General features: G+C 39.8%; 1 protein-coding gene across 2 annotated transcripts in view; it reads right to left on the bottom strand.

Moving 5' to 3' along the window:
• Window positions 1-20896, bottom strand: part of NYAP2 (neuronal tyrosine-phosphorylated phosphoinositide-3-kinase adaptor 2) — a 144712-nt gene extending 123816 nt beyond the window's left edge. Inside the window, exons 1-2 of one of the 2 annotated variants that reach the window (XM_075417883.1) lie at window positions 19590-20896; window positions 12736-12978 (exon numbers count right to left, since the gene is read on the bottom strand). In XM_075417883.1, coding sequence (XP_075273998.1) covers window positions 12736-12941 — 206 coding nt within the window. In that variant the 5' untranslated portion in view covers window positions 12942-12978; window positions 19590-20896. The remainder of the gene's footprint in view (window positions 1-12735; window positions 12979-19589) is intronic. The other variant, XM_075417884.1, reaches the window with a different exon arrangement.
• Between the last annotated feature and the right edge of the window lie 1850 nt (window positions 20897-22746).

Genomic DNA, 22746 nt, shown 5'->3' with positions numbered 1-22746 from the left:
AAATGGTAACCAAAGAATAAACTAATTTGAACACAAGGAACCAGCAGTCTCTCACTGAATAGCATTAATTATAAGTATTTGCACCTTGGCTGATTACTTCGGAAATTAAGATGAAAATCTGACAGACTGCAACCGGACATTGAAAATAGATTTTCCTTAAGTTCAAAAGTAACAACATAAATCACAAAAATTATTAATTTCAGCACATGGGCTTGAAAGTTGGTCTCTCTATAGCTCTTGGTATATTGCATCTCCACAGCAGACATAGGAGACTAAATAACTTCGGGGTTTGGCGGGGGACAATTCCTAATTAAGACTAATACAGCCTTTTCACAATGTTTTGTTGCTGTACAGAGTGTTGTCCTCCATTTTAGTCAGGTGCCTGCCGATGTATCTGGGTTCAAATGAAGTGCTTGTGACAAAAAACTCAGGTTCCAACAAGATAAGAAAGAAAAAACATGCCTCTTCAGTCAGGCATCCAACAAAGCAAAGGCAAACAGAATGGGAACAGGATGCCTCTCCACTGCGTGCTTTTTTGGTGAAGAATCGGTTTTCCAGCAGCTCCTCTCTGAGTACAGAAGTGTGCTTCTCCTCAAGAACAGTGCCAGTGGGTAGCAGAGGTGGCACCAGCAGCAGCATACACTGCACCTGCCCTTTAGCCATGGAATCATAGCAAGACTGCATTTCTGCTGTTCTCCTTAACTTCTCTTTGCTCCCCAACACTCATTCCCCTGAGGCTGCAGCCCCTCAGATTTGCTAATCAAATGCCACCTGTAACTTCTCTTAAATAAGCAAAGTTAGGAAAAACTTGTATCAGGCTACATCTTGCTGGGTGAGGAGTTAGAGATCATTGTCATCATCATCATCAGGTCTAAGAAGGTCTTAAGCAGCAACAAGCAAAGGTGTTTTCAGGCAAATGTTTTGGGAATGCTTTGTTGATAATGGAATGCACCAGGGGTTTTTTTGTCCTCATTTATTGTCCTGAAATCTAGTAAAAGCCCACAGGAGGTGAGAGCAGAAAATGTGTCCAAAAAAAAGCAGTATATAGTTCACTCAACTGCACTAAAGAGCCCCTTAATTTCTAATTAAAAAAAAAAACCAACAAAAAAAACCACAAATCCCCTCCCCCCACTATTTTACCTTTGCACATAGATTTTTACCAAAGGAAAGACAAGCAGAAGAAAATACCTACAAGCAGAGTCTTGTTAACCTTTTGTTAGAAACTCAACACAGAATCCAAGAGGAGAGGAAGGAACTTGGGCAAGATGATGCTGATGAAAACACTACGATGCTCAGATACAGTTTCCCTTTAAAAAGCTGCCAAGGCTGGAGCAGTCACATGGCAAAATGGTATGTGTCTGGGTCTGTGCGTGCCTGTTTAATAAACCATGAAGCTCTTTGGCTGAACTAGCGTGTGTCATGTGATACAGGGGTTGCCATGGCAAGTACATATGCAGTTCTTCATCTGCTTCATCACAGACATAGCAGAATTCAGATTAACAACGCAGGAATATGATTTCGTAGGAAAAAAAGCTGTGATTTGCTTAGCCTAACAGTTCAGACAAAGCTGAAACAATTTAAATTATATGTTAAACAGTATTTGTGATATGCTGATTAAAAACTTCTAATCTCAAAACAATAGCCATGTAACACAAGCACTATCAGTTCAGTCTTTGAAAGCAGCTGCATATTTGGCATATGTTGTAGCACATGAATTTCAGTACAGTTTTCCATTTAAATACACAGAAAATTGTATTTCTGCTTCAGCCCTGAAAACACAGATGCAACTGGTAGAGAGAGGAACGAGGGACGACAGTTCCAGTGAAATAACAAAAAATTTGTCAAGCCATCTCTAAAATTCGGTCATTGCTTTTTTTATGTGGTAATCCACAGCCTGACAGTCAACACGAGAGATTCTTGTGAAAAATGTTGCTGACACTGAGGCAGAAAACTTAACAACAGAGTTTTAACAGCTGGTACCAAAATTAAACTTCTTGCTAACACAATAGACTGATAAAGACCTGCATTGTACAGGCTGCTGTTCCCAACTCGGTGACAGGATATGGCTGGAGCTACTTGCAAACCAAAGCCAGGTTTACAGAGATGATTCTATTCCTGTGAATGGTTTTACCTGAATGAGGTCAGTTCCAGCAAGGCACACCACTCCTGCACTTTAGGAACCTCAAAATGGTGTCAGGACCTACCATGAAATGCCCAAAGATCTTTGGCATACCTTGACCTTCAGCATTTAAGGCATGTTCAGGTCATTTTCACATGTGCTACTGCTCCAAGAGAAAAGATATCCAAGTCCTGAAAAAATTTCTGATACTACAGAACAAACAACCTTCAAGCAGAAAAATTATGAGGAACTTAACCATAAAGAATGAGTGCCTGAGCTTCTGAGCAATTAGCTAAAGCAGGCAGACCTCAACACAATTGGAATTTTTAATAAAAAAGTTAGCCCTTTGTCTCCATGCTTCTCATAAAAGTGCTTGAAAAGAGATAACCTGTATTGAAAAGACAATTGATTCTCTCAGTATTTCCTTCCAGCAAGAAAACCAAATAACAATTAAATTTCAGTTAAATGCAAATGGATTCCCCCCACCCCTACACTGACTTCCAAACTCTTCCATCACTTAGATGGGGCTGGTCTCGAAACCTACGGCACCATTCATGCCTTGTATTACTACCAACTCAGGGCATCTGGAAGCGCAGAGCTCTCCCAGCATGTGAAGATGTCGCTTTTCTTCTTTCTCTTTATTAGAAGATACCATATTGGGGCTTCATGGGTTGATTTCAGATCCTTCTCTTTTTTAACCTTATGCTTCCTACTCCACTTACATTCTTCATGTCCTCATACAAATCTCACTTCCACTGTGTATCATAGGTTTCACTCCAATAGCATTAAAAGGGAAAATCTCCACTGCAAATCGCTTGCTGATTTAAAGGAATCAGAATATGGAAACACAAAGCAATGCTCCGAGATTTCCTCTCCATTAGACTGTGCTGCATTTAGCGTTGATTGCTATTATTTTTAATTGGATGACCATAAAATCGAAGACCTGCATCACTACTGATCCAATCAAGATATTTTTCCCATAACAAAATTGCATAACAGATTATATGGATTTTTACTTAAACTAGCTTGAATCTGTCTGCTTATGGAAGATAAATATAAAAATCTAACCACTAAAATACTAGATGCAGTTGGAAGATGCAAATATGTGGTTTTGTTGTGCTACTCAGTTTTGTTTATTACAAAATCGCTGACATCTCTCTCAAGTTCATCTCTACCAAAAATTAGAAAAATGAGATCACTAGTCAGAGTTCCTACTAACGTGATTTTGGTGTTAGCAGACAAAATTAATTAAAAAAATTAATTAAAATTAATTAAAATTAAAATTAATTTTTTAATTAGCCTCTCTTCGTTCACTTACTCAGACTTGCACATTGTGGAGGGCTGCAGGATTGTCTCATGTCAGAGTTTACAAAGCTGAGCATAAAATAACGAACTTCCCACATTCCCAATACTTCTCTTTCAGCCCTGCGCTTTCTTCAGACAGCAGGAATTTTCTTCTCCATAGCTGCATGCAGAGAAGCAAAACAAACTTTACGTTTAATTATAGAAGATTATTCTCTAGATGAGCTACATTTTTAAACAATCTCTTTTGCAATACTAAAGGACTCAGCAGTTTCCTTTTGTCTTTAAAGATTCAATTAAAAGTATGTTTCAGAAATTAAATTACAGCATGAAATTAGCTAAGGGTATGAAATACTGCATTTGCCCTAGCATTCAGGGAAAGGCTGTACAAAGCAATTCACTTAATGGCTCCTAACATGTGATCTCAACTTAATAACTAAAGTGCCCTCAGCTAACAGAGGATCTACTGGTGAGATATGCCCTATATAATCCACCAAAAGGAGAAATGGATTAAACTCAGGTAAATCTTCTTAATTTATGGTAAACCCTACAGTTACTCTAATTTTTGATCTTTAAAATGTTACGATTTTGTCAAGTAACATACTTGCTGGCAGGAACATTTCTGTAGGTTTTAGCTGGCTTGTGGCCCTCTCAATCTTGACACGTTCCAGAAGCATCTGCCAGAGTCTACTGGAAGCGTTTGTTTCTCTCTAGCTTTCAGAGAGTACTGCTGGATGTAATTCATCACAGCCACTGGGGATACACTTCAGTTTATTCTTTGCTTTACTAATATAGGGAGGGAAATGAGCAGTCCCCTAACTCTTCAGCTGTCCCTTTAGTCACCGGTTGGGTACAATTTCAGCTCATGCTGTGAGCTGGCTTTGTGCTGCGTGCGTGCACTGGGTTAGTATTTCAGAGGAATCTAATTTCCATTTGGGGTCCTTGGGTACTGTGCAATAAAAAATAAAACAAAAAACAATTTGACTTACGACTGCCTTCTATGGGACCAAACCAGCTCTCTTTGCTGACTTGCAGCCTGTGGCACTGCCAGCCCCCATGCCAGCTCTACCACGGCACAGGAGGTAGCTGCTGGCTCCATGGCATTGATGAAGGCCCTGTGCTGAGGACTCACTCCACACAGTGGGGGTGGTTTTTTGTTTGGTTGGTTTCACACCTAGTTTGTTTGTTTTGGGTTTTTTTTTTAATATTTTTGAATTGACTTCACTTAGGATTACAAGTCAAAATAGAGTGGAAACCCAGAAGGAAAAATAAAAGGCATCTCCAACTAACAGTAAAACCTGCAGCTAGTAATGTCTCTGCAGTCCATTTCTTCTCTAATCTCTCCTTATTCCCATTTCAATCCAATCACATAAAAATCTAATCGGTACACATGCACGTTCCTGTTTTTGTATAAATTGTAGCCACTGATCTAGCATAACTCGGCAACAAGGTGCCCATCACCAGATGCTTCAGTCACAGAGGTGGTCTGTACCAACATCCTCAACTCTCAGGGGTATACCCAAGAGCAGACTCTTTTCTTTAGGCTAAGAAAATAAACATCCCCATTAAATTATCAAGCACCATACTATGTTTGTGCTTTCCTGTGGAGGAAAATAAATAAAGAAATAAAAGTGTGCAGAACCTGTCAGAAGGGTGCAGAGAAGAAGAGCATGAAAAGGGAACAAACGCCTGACAGCTGGGTGGGGCATGAAGTAATCTTTATTATTATTAACGGCAGGAAAATACAGCTGTGATTTATGGCCCTGGGAAGAGCAATGCATTGAGCTGTTTTGCTCAAAGATCATGTTTGTTTTACTTCAACTTTATGAAGAGGTAATATTAAACAATAGATTTTCCTGAAGGCACAGAAAGATTCACTCATATTATACTAATGCTAGCACAGACCTTCAGTTCTACTGGTTCTCAGACCGGTGCGCATGTTCCCAGTGTTTATTACAGACGATTTTGGCAAAATTTCCAAAGTGCATGTGGCTGAACCTGCATGTGTGTACATGTAGGAGGGTGGCTAGCTGTAATTTTGCTACTTACAGGTCATGAGACTACTTTCTGCACGTCTTCTGTACAAGTACCTGTCCTTCAGGTTGTAACATGAGTTCCTAATTCAGGTCACAGGCAATTACATTTGTCAGGTGTCAGTGAACGTCAGCATGGAGTACTTTTTGGTTACTGGAAGCCTTGAACCAGAACAGATCAATGCTTCAACTTTGCCAGCAGTCCTAGGCTAGACTTTGTCAATGTTACTGGCATATTAATTGTGCTATTTTACTGAATGTATTTCTCCATTAATGAAGCCAAATCTAGCTTAGTTATAAAGACTATCTGAGCATGCTTCAGAACAGTCTTCCTTTTTTTTAATCCAGCTTCACAATAAGAGTTTTTATTTATTTATGCCCTACTCTATGCAATTTGATAATATACTTGAAGATATTTTCCAAGCAAATGCAAACCTTCGACTAGAAATAGCAGCACCAGCAGAACCCTAGAGGATTGTGCAAAATATCTATTTCCCCACAGCTCTACATGCATCTCTGTCTTGGTAAGGGAGGCTTTTTGGTTAAAGGCAGTGCTAGATAATTTTAACTACCAGGATATAATTACAGTCCCACATCCTATAGTTAAAGAGTAATAAAGAGATAGTAAGAAAAAAAAATAGGAAAATGGGATGAGAATGAAAGACTAAAAACTGGACATTGAGATCAATATGCCCCCCAGCATCTTTCAGCATTGGAATGTCAAGGACTGTCTCCCAGCGGTACAAGAGACCTCCTCCAGAATGACTCCGTCTGCCAAGGAGGCACCAGCCTGCAGGTTGTATGTGAACACGAGCCCAAGTGGAATTGGAGCAAGGCCAGCTCACTCATTTACACAGGTGGTCAGCCTGTGAATACCAATAGCATGGAGCCACTCAGACTGGATTTTCACAAGAAGAAGAAAAAGGGTCTGTAACCCATATAGAATTCCTCTGGGCTCTCTATGACCCCGCACTTCCAAATATGCTTTTAAGTATAGCAGATGGATCCTGGGCAAAAATGCATCCACTTACATGGTGGGTCAGTATACATCTGAGCGATTTGTGGAATGATGAAGGGATCATATACCTTCCCCAAAAAGAGTAGAAGTTACAGGCAGGAGCCCTAAAATCATGGGAGATCTATTGACAATAACAACTAGATTTAGATACCAAACTGATAATGATTTCTGCTTTATTTCCTTGGCACTTGGGATTACCAAGCAGGCTATCAGTGTGTCTATGGTAAAATATAAGTGACATTTATTGCATGACTGTCCTAAAATAAAAACTTCTCAGAGTAACAGCAACAGCAATATAATATAGTTTGCATTGTGTTTGTTGTTTATTTTCTGTGGCAATAATACAGACAGCCATATGGATATGAGCATTTGGAAGGGAGGATTTGTTGGCTAGATCATCACATCTGTTTACTTATAAATGCAACAAAAATACATTTGGAGGTCACTGACTGCACAACCATTTTACTTATTCTTGATGAAAAAAACCTATTAATGTTACTCTTTCTACATCAACCCAACTTCAAAAGAGATCCTACAATATTTTCAAGAGAAAAGGTTTTGATATCATAGTAAAATTAGTTTCTATCACACCTCATCATCCGCTTCCACTGTAAAGGCAGTATCACAGCAGTAATTTAATCTAGGATGAAATGAGTCTGCAACACGTCCAGCAGGAAGATAAAGAAAACAACCAGTGCCACAGCTAAGGTTCCTCATAATGCATACCCTTTGATTAAAGGAGCACATATAACTGACCTCATATACAAAAATCACATTTACCAAGAGAACTCATATCTGAATGAAAAAAATAAAAGACCAAAAAACCACAAAACCCTCCACAAAAAACACACACTGACACACCAAAACAATAACAACAGGTTCACAAGCTTGTAATTTATAACATCTCAGTAACGTGCTTGCAGGTTTTTCAACAGAGCCCTTCACCATAATCCAAAATATTTATCGCACATCCTTCACATTTTTCTTGAAGGTCTGGCTGTAAGCATATTGTAATCCAGCAAGCATAATTACTTCTGCAAACTTAGAAATGTATAGTTCACTGTGCAAAATTTCAGCTACAGAGAAATGTTCAGAAAAAGAGCAAACAGCACTTTAAGCATTTTTTCACCTCAAGTATTTTTGTGATTTCAAGATACTATTATAAATAGTATATTATTATAAACAGTAAGTTCATAATGAAATTCTTTTATTTTGATTATTTTTGATTCTGGTAGAAATCTTCTGGTAGCAACATCTCAGCATGTCCATATATTCTAAGATTACACACATTTTCTCAGCTGAAGAGAGCTTTTGGCAGTGAATAATCTCATGCATGGAAATAGTTTTATATTTGCTTGCTGTCACCCACGCTTGATAACACTTAACTTTTAGCTGAAGGACACATAACTTATGTCTTGTTTGAGAAGGAACCTAAGGGCAGAAACTACAGAAAACCACAGACAGAATACCTTAATTTAATTACTTCCACAACCTCAAAAAAAAATAGAGCAAAAGAAAAATATAATCTTACTTTTGCTGATACGTTAGTCTTCAATATTTGATGTGCCAAAGGAAGGAGAGGTTAAGATGACAGCTGTTTGTTACAATTCCTTCTTTATTACAAGAGCTTAACTCTGCCACTGGCTGGCTGGTCCATTTATGCTAGCTTTAGCACAGAGCAGTGCTCCTAAAAGCTCCTCCTCTTGACAGCATCTGTCTGGATACTTCCCTCAACAAGCAGAAACAAGGCTTTCCACAGAGCCATTTAGGCGCTGGGAATGAATGCTGCAAGTAAGGGAAACCATTAGAAGTAGAAATAAATAGTTTGATGGCTAAATCCAGGATTTGGCAGGTAAAAATTCATGCCCACTAACTCCATCAGCTTTACACCAGAGCAGTCACATCTTCATAGTGTTACAAATCAAAATGATGACACCCCTGACAGAAACAGTAGCTTAAATGGCACCTAAAAACTAGAAGCCAAAACTTTGAAAGCATGCATCTCCTATGAAAGTGTACAATCTCAGCCACTCCCTATGATTAACGCAACATGCCTCAGCCTTCAGAGAAGGAGGAGGGTTCATTATTTGTTTAACAAGATTTTGTATTTATACAATTAAAAAAAGCACTGGTGAAGTATCCACAGAAGACTATGTATAATAGATAGAAGTATCTAAATATATGTATTTCAAATAGGGATGAGTCAGAAAACCACTGCTCATTCTAACAGATGCCCTATGTAAACTCAAAATACTCACCTTTTCCCTGGCACCTATAACAGCTGAGGCAAATCTACCTTCTTTCCCAGAAATGCTGCCTACGGCAGATAATGTATCATGGCAAATGTACATCTCACAGTACTGCAACTTTATTGCCAGTGAAAATGATGCTACTTCGTAACTTCGTTTGCAATGTATAAGCCCTGTGGGCAATATGCCAGTATGTTCTCTTGGTCTGGACACAGCCACCTGAACAGACAATGATCAAGTGAGCCCAGATGAATAAAAGATGGAAGAAGACAGGTCTAAAAAATAGGCCCAAAATATATATATACCAACATATTTATTGTGGCTTGCTCTCAACTACCAATCAGCACATTAATCTTATTTTCTACACATGATTGCTAAGTACCGTACTAAAATTAGGTCAGAAATTCAGATCAGATCAGCTGACTCAGCCCAGCAAGATCAGACAAAGACTAGTTGCTTTTTTTTCTAATCCAATACAACGTGTTTTATCCCCTGCAAGGTACAATAGATCCATACATTTTTCCCCACAATTAACCTATCAGAACCACACACGATGAGATAGCAATTACACTGAAGGTACATCAGTGCTACTGAAGAAACACAACACAATGTATCCTTACGAAGGCAAAACGTACGATCAAATGGCTTTTTTTTTTTTAGGTCATTTTTCAGATCTTGTTTCCAAACTGCGGAGACTAATGCATTTCAATGAACTTTTAAGTCATTCAGCATTGTTATGAGATGATTTAGGTAAATAACAGCTGCTTCCAAATAGTGTTGTGTGTGAATACCACCACTTTTTTAGATAATAAATTACTCATTATTGCACTGTTAATATACATGATCAGCCTTCATCTTAAACAGACCATCTGAAGACTAATATTGAATAGCTTCTCAAAAATTCAATAATCAGACTATTAGGTAATTTTCAGTAGATGCCAAAGACTTACAGCTGCTTTATTTTGATTCCCACTAGCACAAGGAGAGTGTTTGCTGGAACCCCCTCTCCTGCTCAAGATCTACCTGTGGTTAATCACGGGGGATTTCTCACTTGTTGCTAAGGAGATTGTTTTCAGCTGTTGGTAGTCTCCGAACTGGTAACACTGTTATCGCTGCACATGTGCACCACTTGCTATCTGGGCCACCCTATCAGGAATTAGAGATAATATAAATACCTACCAAGATAAGGTAAAGACATAAGGAAAATAGTACATAGCAAAGAAGAAATCAATAATTCTACGTTACCTTTCCTGACTGCTGTGTTTTAATAGACAACAAGGTCTTGGATGAATCTGCGGAGGTTACTACACGGAGCAGACTCAACTGCAGTCAGCCTAAGTGACTTCAGATATCATGGTTCCTTTAGTAAAAAATGGTCTGCCATTGCTTTTAGTTTTCCTAACCAAGGGTTGATCACAAATATCTTGTTTTCCCTCTCCTAGTTTACAGAGGAAAAAGACAGAGAAAAAGACTCGAAGACAACATTTTCCAAGATTTCCTAAGGTGTTTTTCCTACTTTGTGTCCTCAGATGGATATTGTTTATCCTCTCAATGTTACTGAGATAAGCCAAGTGGGGAAGTAGTAGAGGGGACCACTGCAAACATGGTTTCCCACAGAAGAACACAATATCCAAGAAATGTTGATGTCTCCAATCCACATACATATACATGCTGTTCCTCCAATAAACCCACTATATTGCTGATAATCTTCCTTGTGTCTTCTGACTCTGTATCTGAGGAGCACAGCGCTGTTCTCACTGATCTCGGTTTAGCATGAGCAAAAATTTCATGGCTTGGCTTAGCCCTAAGTCATCTGCACTTATTCAGAGCTCTTCATCAAATCACTTTGCCAAGATCAATAAATAAAACCACACAAACCAACCACAAGGTAGGAAATACTGTTACCGCCATTCAAATTAGGCAGAGAAGCTTGGCTAGAGGACTATAAAGAACCAGGTAGGTACACAACGTACTCTCTCATGCCCCAAGAAATTTATTCATAACAAAACCTGTTCTGGCACTTAGTGACTTTTATTATCACACATACTAAAGTGCATGTAAACAGGCTAGCCAGAGCACAGCTGATTAGCTGTCAACTCTCTAGATTATATTTTAAATACATCTGTATACATTGACAGTTTAACATAGCTTATAATCAGATTAAGAAGTTGCCACAAGAACCGGGGAATTTATTTTTCCAGACAATTCTAAAGTAATACAATAGTGAAGTTTCAATAAATTAGAAATATTTACAAATTTGGTTGATTCCTTCCCCCAACACAGTGGGGAAGAACCACTAATGTAAGATGAGAAAGTACTCTCCATCTCACTACTTTAAATCAGCAATTTATTGACTAGCACTTTCGTATGGACTCACTTAGCAGATGAGACAGATTCAAGTTCTTCCTCTGCTTCATATAACTAGAACTTAACTTCCCTCTTCATCATATTAAGAAATATTTTGGGGCGGGTCTCCCTACCCTTTGCTGTTGAAAATTTTGAAGTTTATGTAGCTATTTAGTAACCTAAAAAGAGATGAACACTAAACAAAGATGGCAAGAATTAAACAAAATGTGCATCCAGTATAAATTAAAACAAACAAACAAAACCCTCCTACTTTATTTTGCTGCAAGGAAAAATATTTTCTCTCATAAAGTTGTGCATAGTATAGCTCCTGCTATAAGCAGCCTATGCCTTTGACTTCCTACTAGTTTGAATCCCCCTAAACATCATGCAGAAGTTGAGCTGACAAGGAAATAGTCCGGAAGGTACCAAAATACACATTGCATGGGCTCTCATTATTCACCTTAATACCACATTATTCTATCCTCCCAACCAAATCAGTGACAATCCAGAAAATTCCACTTCCTGGAATGTAAAGCAGCCATAACTTTGCTTTACATTGCTTCTTCTCCCTCCTCTGTCAAATTGTATGTGCCGCTCTTTTCCATTTAACATTCCATCAAAATTACCAGACTACCGAGGCGTCGCTGGAACGTTCACAGCACAACATGTCTGTTATACCTGGATGTACAGAACGCAAGACATAGCATAAAATTTAATCACTTAAACTGAAATACAGAAGATTCATGCTGGGGGGAAATGATTCAAAGGACCTCCTATCAGTTTGTGCTCAAGCCATCTATTTGCATATAAAAGTTTAGCATTTGGATGGATGATTTACCTGTATTACACAATTTGTCCCTCTACTCAGTAAAATGCAATTTTTTGATATGCAAATGTGTATATAATACATATTTATATACATCCCATCCAATCTTCTTTTCCTCTTCAAGAGGCTGCAGCGATTCCATTGCTACCCATTGGCACAAAAGGCCAGGTCATGCGAGTGCTCCTCTCATTAACTGTCAATTAAAATTGATGGAATTATTCAAGAAGAACCATTACAGGGTTCTGCCCATCAGGGGCTTGATCCATTTTCCTTTAAATGAATGCAACATTTTTACTGACTTCAGAGCTTGCAGAATGGTGAGGAAATCATAAATAACAGACATATTTATTTTGTAAAACCTCAAACAGCAATTAGAGGGCTTTGAAAATTTACCACATTTAAAACATCAACTCAAGGAGAGTCTGTTTTGGTCTGAGAGGCTGTCTCTGTCTTGCAAGAGCTCACACACCAAGATATCTTTGCACAAAGTACACACTGTCCATCTAAAATCATCTAAAAGCACCGAAGGGATGAACACCTATTTTCCACTAGAACTACATCTCCTATTTCGAACACCTAAGCTTCTTCTTACAAACCACACCTGCTGTAGATGCTCCACATGCTCCCATCCTTTGAGGGAGGCAGAACCATTCAGCCTCATGTCTACACAATGTAGAACACATGCAATTAGCAGCCTGACATGGGCCAATGGTCTGTCCTGCTTTCACCAGCAAGCTGCTTAGAAATCAACTGGTCTACACATATTTACCATATCTGAGACCGAGCCCCTCGCTGTTCATTCACTCTGCCAGGCCACTCATGTTTTTTTTCAAAGTATTTACCGTTTTATTGCTTCTTCTTGTTTTCGACGTTTTTCACTCTTTTCTTTCAAGTAAGCCAGGTTTGTTTCATTCCTCATGCGATCATTCTCTCGAGCAATGTCTGATGCATTCTGTATAACCAAGCCATCATAGGCCTTCATCCCCATATCTTCAATATACTGGAGAAAAGCGCCCAAAGTGACCTCCTCCTGATTAGAACTCATCATCTTGCAGGAGATAATGAACAAAGGAAAGCAACGTTTCCTGCAGGTTGAAAAACACATAATACCTTCATCAGTAGGAAAATAGCTTATGTTTTATGACAGAGAGATTGTGTCAATTGTAATTAACATCTCTGTAAGAGACAATTTTTTTAGACATTCTCCTGTCTAAAGGATAACAAACAAAGCAATTCGGAACACAGAACAGCATTACTCGAGACAAGAGGAGATAAAAAACAAGAGTCTGTTGTTTCAAGTGATGCAGATCCATCCAGTTATACATTGTTCAAATCCCCAAAAGATTTTCTCACACCCCTTCCCTTTTCCTAATACTTTTCAGTAGCAATGACATTGACCTCCCTAAATCTCAATTGGAATTGGACTGAAAAGGCTTCCACCCCAGGACAAGTAGTCCTTTTTGCAGTTTAGGTAAAGCTGCACCACAGGAGATCATCAGAAGAAAATCCTATTCTGCAGGATATTCCAAAGTTCAGGTGGAAAATACTATTCCATATTTTGAAACAAAAAAGTTCAAAGTTTTCTTCAGGTTCAAAATCTGGAAAGAAATATTGTGAAATATTTTCCTGTATTTCTTAGTAACAGGTATGAGCCCATAAGCCCTGGTCATCTGTTGCACAACAGCTTGTTAGCCTGAAGCTCCAAGAACAGACAAGAAATCCAAGCTGAGCTGGGACCTTCAGAACTCTAAGGCCCTTGAGTTCTTCAAGCTTCATTATATCTTCCATAGGTATAACAGACACGGGTTTACAGTACCTCCAGCTAAGCAGCATGGAGCACAGACAGGCTTAGATCCCTAGGTCACTCCTGGCTCCATGGCAGGCAGCTTACAAGCTCTCAGATAGGCCCCAAGGGTTTTCCACTCAGCAGCAGACACCCTGGGAGTCATGAGAACTCTGGTGTATAGACACATCTGTAAATACTACAGGTGGCTGAAGGCAAGGTATAATCTCAAGAAACACACTGGTTATCTAAATTCTACACAGCTGGTTTAACTACTTATTAATCTAGTAAAATAGAACTTTAATAAAACAGTTTTAAATCTATTTTAAATACTGATTACTGTAAGGTCCTGAGACATTATGATCTTGAGTGGCTCTATCCTCACACAGCCTGTGAGGGAAGTCCTCATCTTACAAACAAGGAGTCAATGCAGAGAATAAGTGACATGCAGGCAGAGCTGGCAGCTGAAGTCAGCCCCCTAAGGCATGCTTGCTTCTTCACTACTAGAGCATCCCTCCCTTCCCTGAAGAAGGATGATGTGACTTCTCGGAATCAGCCTGAGAACGATGCCAGCCCTGCAACTAGAATTGAATAGGCAACGAGTATCCTGTCTGCACACAGACTTTAGGGGCAGAGTCCTTGTGTAATCAGCAACAAAAATCTTTCATCCATTTCCTAATACACTGCCATATTTCTAATCTTTAGTACACTGCTGAACAAGCAAAATTCTGATCAGGGTAGGCACTGATTCTAAAAAAGAAAATTAAAAAAAATTAAAAGCTCTTAAAGATTCTAGCAACCCACTCTGGGCCTTCAGGCACAGCCCTGAACATGAGAATAAAAATCTTTTACATCCATGAAGCAAGAAATCTGCAAGGGATGAAAAGAAAAGAGAGAAAGATTTTTCCACCTTTTAATTTTTTTTTCTCATTTTTGATCACTTCAAGTGGAAATAGCAACAAGCAGCTGGTTTCAGGCAGTTAATACTTAAAAAGCACACCAATAATTTTTTTGCTTGCTCTCTGTGTCTCTATATCAAAATTATTTCTGTACAATGGCAACCTGACTTTTAAAATCACAAAGATTCAGAGGATGCAAAGGGTCTGCTCCTATCACCTCTCCCTCCTCCCAAAACAAACTTCTCTGTCAACTAAGCCTGAACATGAGTGTAAGGCTGATGTCCAGGGATGCTAAATTGATCTTAGGGTGTTTTCAGGCATGGGTATAGGTATTTTCTACTAACCCCTGCAGGCTACAACCCGTGAAGGAGGTCTTAGTGCAGCCCAATGCGCATGTGTGCAATTTCGCACAGCTTTCACGTTGGAAGGGGTTAGAACTCCGCTGGGTTGGAATATGTATTGAGTCACCCTGTACGTTCACCGTAAGTGGCACAGTATCTGCAGAGGAGTGAAATGGGAAGCTGACAAAGCACTAAACAGATTCTAGCAATGTTACTGATACTTCAGTATACATAATCTTAGATCAATTCCTAACCTTTCTGATTAAGAAAAATAAGTCCAGATACCATAGCCCCTTCCTGGGAGTCTCTGTCTACAGCATGAAGCCTACCTGATTAAACCCAATGCCAACAGCGTAGAAGGCTAGAGACTCTTCTGTCTCCAAACTTCTCAAAAGAAATTTGTTTTTTGATGGTTAAAGTCTGGGCCATTTCCCCAGTAGATGGCTATTTCTTTATATTTTCCATCTTGGACTTCTAGTAAAGCTTAGTTTCTGCATATGTTGAATTTAATTCAGATAAACCTGTATAACAGAGAAACGCCACCCTAGCAACCTCAATGGCAGTTTTGCATTGATTTCTCCAGGGACCAGATTTTATTCCTGAAATATAATGTGAAATTTTATACTGAAGATAACTTCAGCAGGCTTTCAATAAATGCAGTTCTGATCCATTTTTCCCAGAGACATACAGAAATTGATCTGCTTAACACCCTCTTTTATGACAACACTACTGCATTTTTTTTTCCTCATTGTTTCCCTTTCTTTTTGAAGGTCATAAATAAGCTTGCACTGAAGGATATGCTGAATCTCCTTTTATTATGAAATTTATTTTTCATATTAGAGGATAAAGTCATTCCAACTAGAAAAGGCTGAAATAAAAAAGCCTTCATTCTGCTGCATGCACTGACCAGATACTTTATATACTGGTTTGTCACTGATGTTGACTATCACTAAACTCATGCAGAATGACAAAAATTTGCACAGTATTTAATAAATAGATCCAGATATATTCTTACATCCTGTCCTGAAAGGGGTCCAATCCTGCAACAGTACTAAGCAACTGTAGCTACTGATCTCCTGCTATGACTGTTCATGCTTGCATGCTTGTGACACCAAATTCAGTTTGGGGTACTCCTGGACGTACCTTTGGGGGATGCCCAGATATTTCAGACCCTTGAATCACCTCTTATGGCACTAACACTGAAAAGCACCTATACAAGTATCAAGCATTTTCTGGATCAAAACCTGTGTATCTCCTGCATGCATGGTATTTTACAGCCTCATTGCATTTACTCGTATTGGACAGTTGTGCATGTTATGCTTAAAAAGGGAATAAAAATGCAAACAGCTGGGGCAAAAAGCTTAACTAATTACTGTAAACATTTTTACAGTATTAGTATTCCTTGTACAGGACCAATTTTATTTACGGGTATTAATGCCACTTTAGAGATACTACGGTACCTTAATAAATGTGCTTTATAACTGCAATAGGTTGCAACGAATACATGTGGCCCATCGAGTCCTATGCATTGCTTGCTTGTCACTGCTCCTTGGAAAATGTGTGGACAGCACCAATCGACTTTTGATCAAAGGTTCTGCTGACTGGTAAACTCAGGCAGTGAGCAATTCCTAACCATCTGCCAGGGCAGATACAAGTACAAGCAAGTGTTCTGTTTGAGTACATTTATACTTGATTAAAAATACACAGATGCATGTTGCTAAATAAGTAATGTAAGCTGTAGGTGAGGCACCACCATTTTGGTACCCCTAACATGTTCACTGTGGTCAGGTATTTTGTTAGCTGGTAACAAGGTCCATACAGGGTCACCTGTGTATTTGCAATCAAATTATTTTCTATGCATTTTGTTTTCTGAAACAAAGCATCTCTGGAAAATTGTAACTGGGAGTTGCTCTGTTCGGGAAACTCTTTTGACAACCCTTTCTCTTCACCTCCTCATTGTGAAGGAACAGGAGGAGACAGTGGGGAGGAGGAAGACCCCTGGATTTCAGCTATTGAAGTCAACATACTGAGAAGTCAACAGAAAATGATTGGAGGAACTTTGTTTGAGTGTTTACTGAGCACAAACATTTCTGGAAATTCACCCAAGTGCAAGGACACAAAGAAGGAGTTCTCCAGCATGTTCACTTCACCTCTTAAAGGTCAAGCTAACACTATGTGAAGCTTCACTGAAGGAAAAACCCAGTCTTGCTCACTGGCACCTGCCCCTCCAGGTATCCCCAGATCAGAGGGACATTGGTAAAGGAGCACAAAGCAGAGTCCACTTTTGTGGCCTGTGCAATCAGCCGTCAGCATGGGAGGAGTAAAGCAAGATTTTTTTTTTTTTTCCTTCCCTGCCAGTGCATCTGGTTTACTGGCAAGAGCAAGCAGTCCTCTTACTATTTTGCCTAGAATAATCTACATGACTGAATTCAAGATCTTTGTATTGATTCAGACGCAATTTCTGTGGGAGAATAACGCATTGTGCTTCACAAGACTGTTGCATACCTTCCTTCTAATTTAACTATTTTCTCTGATGCCAAACATACAGTATTCTCAGTCAAACTCAAAATCACCTCCTTTTCATATGATCAGTGTGCAAAAATATTGAATTCAGAATAAGAAGAGTAATCAACCCAATATCACGCTATCAAAGCAGTGCTGTATGTTAATATTCAGACATGCAGGTCTCCCTCTTATTCACATGAGTATCCCCAAAATATCAGTTGCTTTTCAGCATGCTTGACAGCCATAAACTGCAGCTGTGCTGCATTGAAAATTGGCAATGCTGACATTAAACTGAAGGAGCTTTTTGAAGTAATGACAAAGGCACTGATTGCCTTCTTCCAAACCAGAGGGATTTTTTTTTTAATTTTAACATAGGAGAGGAGCCTGGAAACACAAGAGTGGGGCTACCCCAAGTCCTGAGTCCAACCCCTAATTTATAAAGGTCTACCTGCCTCTCCAGCCCTGCCTGTCTCCCTTCCAAATACTGCCTGCTCTCCTTAAGAGCACATCTGCCTTCACATTACCTGTCAATTCCCTCCACTAAAATCAGTATATCAGAAGGATTCTGCACAAATCAAGGATGCTAATCAGCCATTCAACCCTCGAGTTTAAGCTGTTGCATTCTAGTTGCTCGCAAGGCAGTAAGTGCAAAGTAGACAGACCAGCCATATCCAATTTTCACAAACTGCTGACCACAGCAGCACTAATAAGGACCTAATGGTATTGGGTGTACAAAGAATAGTTTCACTGCAACCAAGAAAAATTGAGTGATGTAAAAACATACTAAAGACTACTTTGCAGAACTCTGTCTCTTATCATAACTGTGCCTTATACCAAGTGAATATGAAACATGAAACAGTTGAACGTGATGAGACAAATTGCTAAAACATGCTTTTTAGAGTTGTATTCCCTGCTCATTCTTAACAATGAGCTAGCATTACTGTTTTCACACAGTGATGCATTAAATTCTAATGTCAAAGAGGTAAGACCTTCTAAAACAGGTTGTAAGTTTCCTACTATATATCATTTGTCAACTTTTTATGCAGATATTTAAAGAAAAGAACCACTACACTCATTTGGAAGTACAAAACATATTTTGTATTTCAACTGAGATTACAGATTATATACCTTGTCCTCATTATACTTCACAGCAAGAGCTCTAGCACCTGGGTGAAATCACTGAAGCTAAGTAGTGCTCAGCCCTTCACTTAAAGAGGTTAAAAGTGGCACCTTCAGTAGAATGAGAATGCTACAGCATGGGTTTAAAGAAATAGTCCATTTCTATAGATGTCCCACCCTTCATAGGGGAAAGTTATGCTCCTTGTAGTTTTAAGAACTGAAAAAATACCCTAAACCTTGAATTTTGGCTCCCTTGCCAGTGCCTTTTGTAAACAGAAAAGGTCTTTGCTAACAATGACTCCTCAATGACTCCAGAATGTAAAGAGCTGTTGTTTACTTTGCAATACAGCAACACTTTTATCACTTTTATCCCCTGAGGAAAATAATGCTTCCTCCTAACCACATGGATGTTGGATGATTACAAATCTACATTAGAATGGCCAGCACTTAAGTGCAATTATGACATTTTATCCTCCCAATATTATGCGGAAGACTTATGAATAACAAGAAATAAAACCACACGACACACACAGACATAGACACACACATTCTGTATGCAAACAGGAGTGCATTTAAACTCAGAGGAATGAGCTTCTTGCTGGTAGATGTATTTTTTTCCTCCTCCTTAAGAAAATGAAATGGAGATTTCACTACCACCAGCACCACGTTAAGATGCTGTAAAATATTAATGGTGCAGCGGGTCTGATAAGTAACTAACATAGATGTTAGAAATTATTTCAATTAATTAATCATAAAATAGCAAAGAATGTTTTAAATTATTTAACAGTGCTTTTTACGAACAAAAAAAATCCAGCTGCAAAATGTCTCTATTACAAACACAATCAACATGTGAAGTACACAAAAACAGTCAAATAGACTTCATCTTTTAGTTTATCGCTGGCTTGATTAATATCTCCTAAAAATACATGTAACTTCATCATTATGCATGCTGACTACTCATCATTTCATTTTGTAATAATACTTTTTCCTTCTAATTAGCACCATATTTCATTAGCATGCTCATATAATGTATTAAAATACATACGTACCAAAATTTAAGTCCACAGGGACTGCTAAGTGCAATAATCAAAGGTGACTTTTGCCTGTAAAAGCCCTTTCCTGTGGTTATCTCAGTGCAGTCGGAAGGGATATTTCAGCACCATAAGAAACAGATTTGCAGTTAGGGTCAGTTTTTCTTCAGTTAAAGTGCATTAAATCTTGTTGGCAAAATTGCCCAGATTGTAGAATTTGACATCACTACAAGTCAGTGTGTTACGTTACAGATCTTCTTAACGTACGAGTAAAATGGCACAGAAAGTTTGGCTTTAAAAAAAAAATGCAGTGGCAAGAGAAGACAGGTGCTTGCTTCTTCAAATCCACATTCAGAGAAGAGAGGGTACAGATAATGGGAGGGTATAAACAACACCCTGCTTTGAGGTCCAGCAGAGAAGAAACTGGGTGATTCTCACCCACTTTACAACATAGAAGATTACAGCACCATCATATGCACTAACACAGAGATTTCTAAGGTGCCTCATTTGAATATGTTCTGTGGAGACAAAAAGAAGGGAATATGAGGAATAGAAAACATCCCATCCAAATGGCTTCTTGCAGCAGGAAAGACGCTCGCTCTCTCATTGCCACTTAGATACAGGAGGTCGGAGGCAGTCTAGCTTGTGGCATCGTCTCTCTCTCTCTCCCCCGTGATTACAGGCAGGCTTGCTCTCTCCGGCTGCCTCAGTCTGCCGCTGCTGCTGTAGATTAATCAGGGATTCTCAAACAAAGAGCAAGCCTACCTTCGGGTGCCGGCAGGGCTGTGGGGCTCCGCTCCCGCTGCGATCCGGCTGCCCCGACCCCGCGCGCAGCCGGCATCCTAGCACCTCGGACAGCTCCCCCGCGCCAGGCCCATGGACCGGCCGAGGGGCGAGGCGCGGGGGCGCGCCCGCAGCCGGGCAGCGGCGGCTGCTGCGGTCCTCGGCTCCCGGGGCCCGGCCGCTGGGCTCGGCCGCCTGGCTGGGCGACAGTCTCTCGCGTATCTCCACTTCTCTGAAGGCCGATTAGCAAATAATCCGGCGGAAGAAAAAAAATATCTGCGTGAACAGCACGGTACCACACGTTTAGTCTATAGGTAGGAAAGAATATGAAGCAACGCCCTTCCCCCCTCCTTCTCCCTTCCCAAAAACAAATTGTTCTTCCACGGAGAATGTGTAAGTTCACCCTTAGCCCGTGTTACGGCTCAAGGAAATGAGCAGCCACTTTTGTTCCACAAAAGCAACATCTAAGCCTCAGTTTGATACCTCAGATTGACGTATCTTCTGCACTCACCCTCACTGAAAAGCAGTGCAAGGCACACAATTACTGCTGACGCAGATGAGACTGCTGCTTGGGGAAAGAGGGGAGGAGCTTCTTAACCTCATCCAAACAACCTCCCACCACCTGCTCCCATTGCACAAGAACAAAACTATGCTACTCGGACAGAATGAGCATGACATTTATGCCATTTTACTTATACTGATATGAGATGTGCACTCGGGAAAGAAGCATTCTGTCTGAAAAGCATTCAGGGTGAAACTACACGGTTTTACGCTCATCCAGAATCTGTGAATGTAATGGTTTGGAAGAAAGCATTTCCTTGTTTCTGAACTGGATCTATCTGTGTTATAGCTCCTCCTTGCAGAATATGTGCAATTTTGCTTTCTCTCCCCTAAACCAGCAGCCTGGACACAAAGCAAAAGCATTCATTCCCTGCGCAAAAGCCAGTAAAAGGGGAAATGTCTGAGGGCACACTGAATGCTTTACCCCGTTGTTAAACACCATTTCATTCTTCCTCCTTTCTTGAGTTACAGGCATATTTTTCTCTTGCATAAATCTTTATTCTAATGTTACAAGAACAGTTGCATTTATTTCTAAAACGAGTAACAGAAATTAGCATCATGGAATAAAGTCCTTCACATGTGAACATGTGTTGCTTTGAAATCAAGGCTAGTACACAAATAAGACCTCTCTGACAGAGTGCAGGAGAACTTCCTGCAGATTCACTACCTTCCAACTGGAGCACTCAAGGTAGCCACCTAGACACATGGCAAAACATGGTGACCTCCTTTCATGCAACAGCGGCAAATACTAACATTGGAACCATCGCCTGTAAAAAGCCCCCTCCTAAAACTCTCTCTCCTAATCACTCATAACTCACTTGCTGCTCACTGTAATAGTGCAGGGCCCAGCAGACTTTTGCAACCCTATGAAACAGTGCAGTGGAAGCTTCCACGTAACATGTCTAAGAGACCATTTCAAAACGATTCTTTAAGAAGGGTTACAAAGACAGAAGAAGTGGATTTGAAGATCTGGAGGGGTTTTCTTTTTGTTAGGGAAAGAGATCTGGAAAGGAAGTACCAACCGTATAGAAGAACTGGAGGCAGTCCTGGAAGGAGAGTGCTTTCCCTAGCCCAGAGGCTAGCCCACAGCTCTGCTTCTGAATTTTTCCTTCCTTGAAGGTTACCTTAAGAAGAGCTGTGGCTGTGTGGCAATTGGGGAATTCTTTGATTTTCATCAGCTGGAGATTCTTGTCACATAATAGCCTCTTATTTCCAATACTCCTCCAGAATTTCAGACCTTCCCTATCTCTACCCCAAGTCATGCACTGAAAATAGAGATATTGCCCAGTCAGATCTCTTTCCACATTACATTAACAAAGATAATCACTCTAAAGTCATTACAGCTTCATAAGCAATTTGAAGAACTACAAATCTCAATCCATAAGCGTGAAACACTTGGTTATGCCTTCACCACATGGCTCATTCCAGTAATTGAACTAACCCAGATACAATCATCTTCCAGAATATGTATGTTCTTGCAACTTTTGTCAATTTCCACACCTTATCATTCTTGCACCAAGGTTCCTGGGGACTTTATCTCCATCAGCTATGGAAAGAAATGCCCATCTTTCCTTCCAGTAGCACTGTGGGAAGGGCACTTGGGGAAATACCACGAGTGCTGCAAGGTAGGCCGTTCCACTACTGGTTAAATCACAGAAAAGTCTCTTATCTGCCTGCACAGCCAGGTAGCATAGACCCAGGAAAAAGCACCTACAGAATCAATCATGGGTCTTTCTGCAGGGATGGCAGAAGAGCTAGATCAAAACCCAGGTAACCTGTTTTGTCTTTTTTTTCCCCAAGTTTCTTACACAACAGTGCTATGATCATCTTT

This window comes from Opisthocomus hoazin, chromosome 4 (genome assembly GCF_030867145.1).
Source record: "Opisthocomus hoazin isolate bOpiHoa1 chromosome 4, bOpiHoa1.hap1, whole genome shotgun sequence".
NCBI lineage: Eukaryota > Metazoa > Chordata > Aves > Opisthocomiformes > Opisthocomidae > Opisthocomus > Opisthocomus hoazin.
This window is presented reverse-complemented; position numbering and strand designations above follow the sequence as displayed.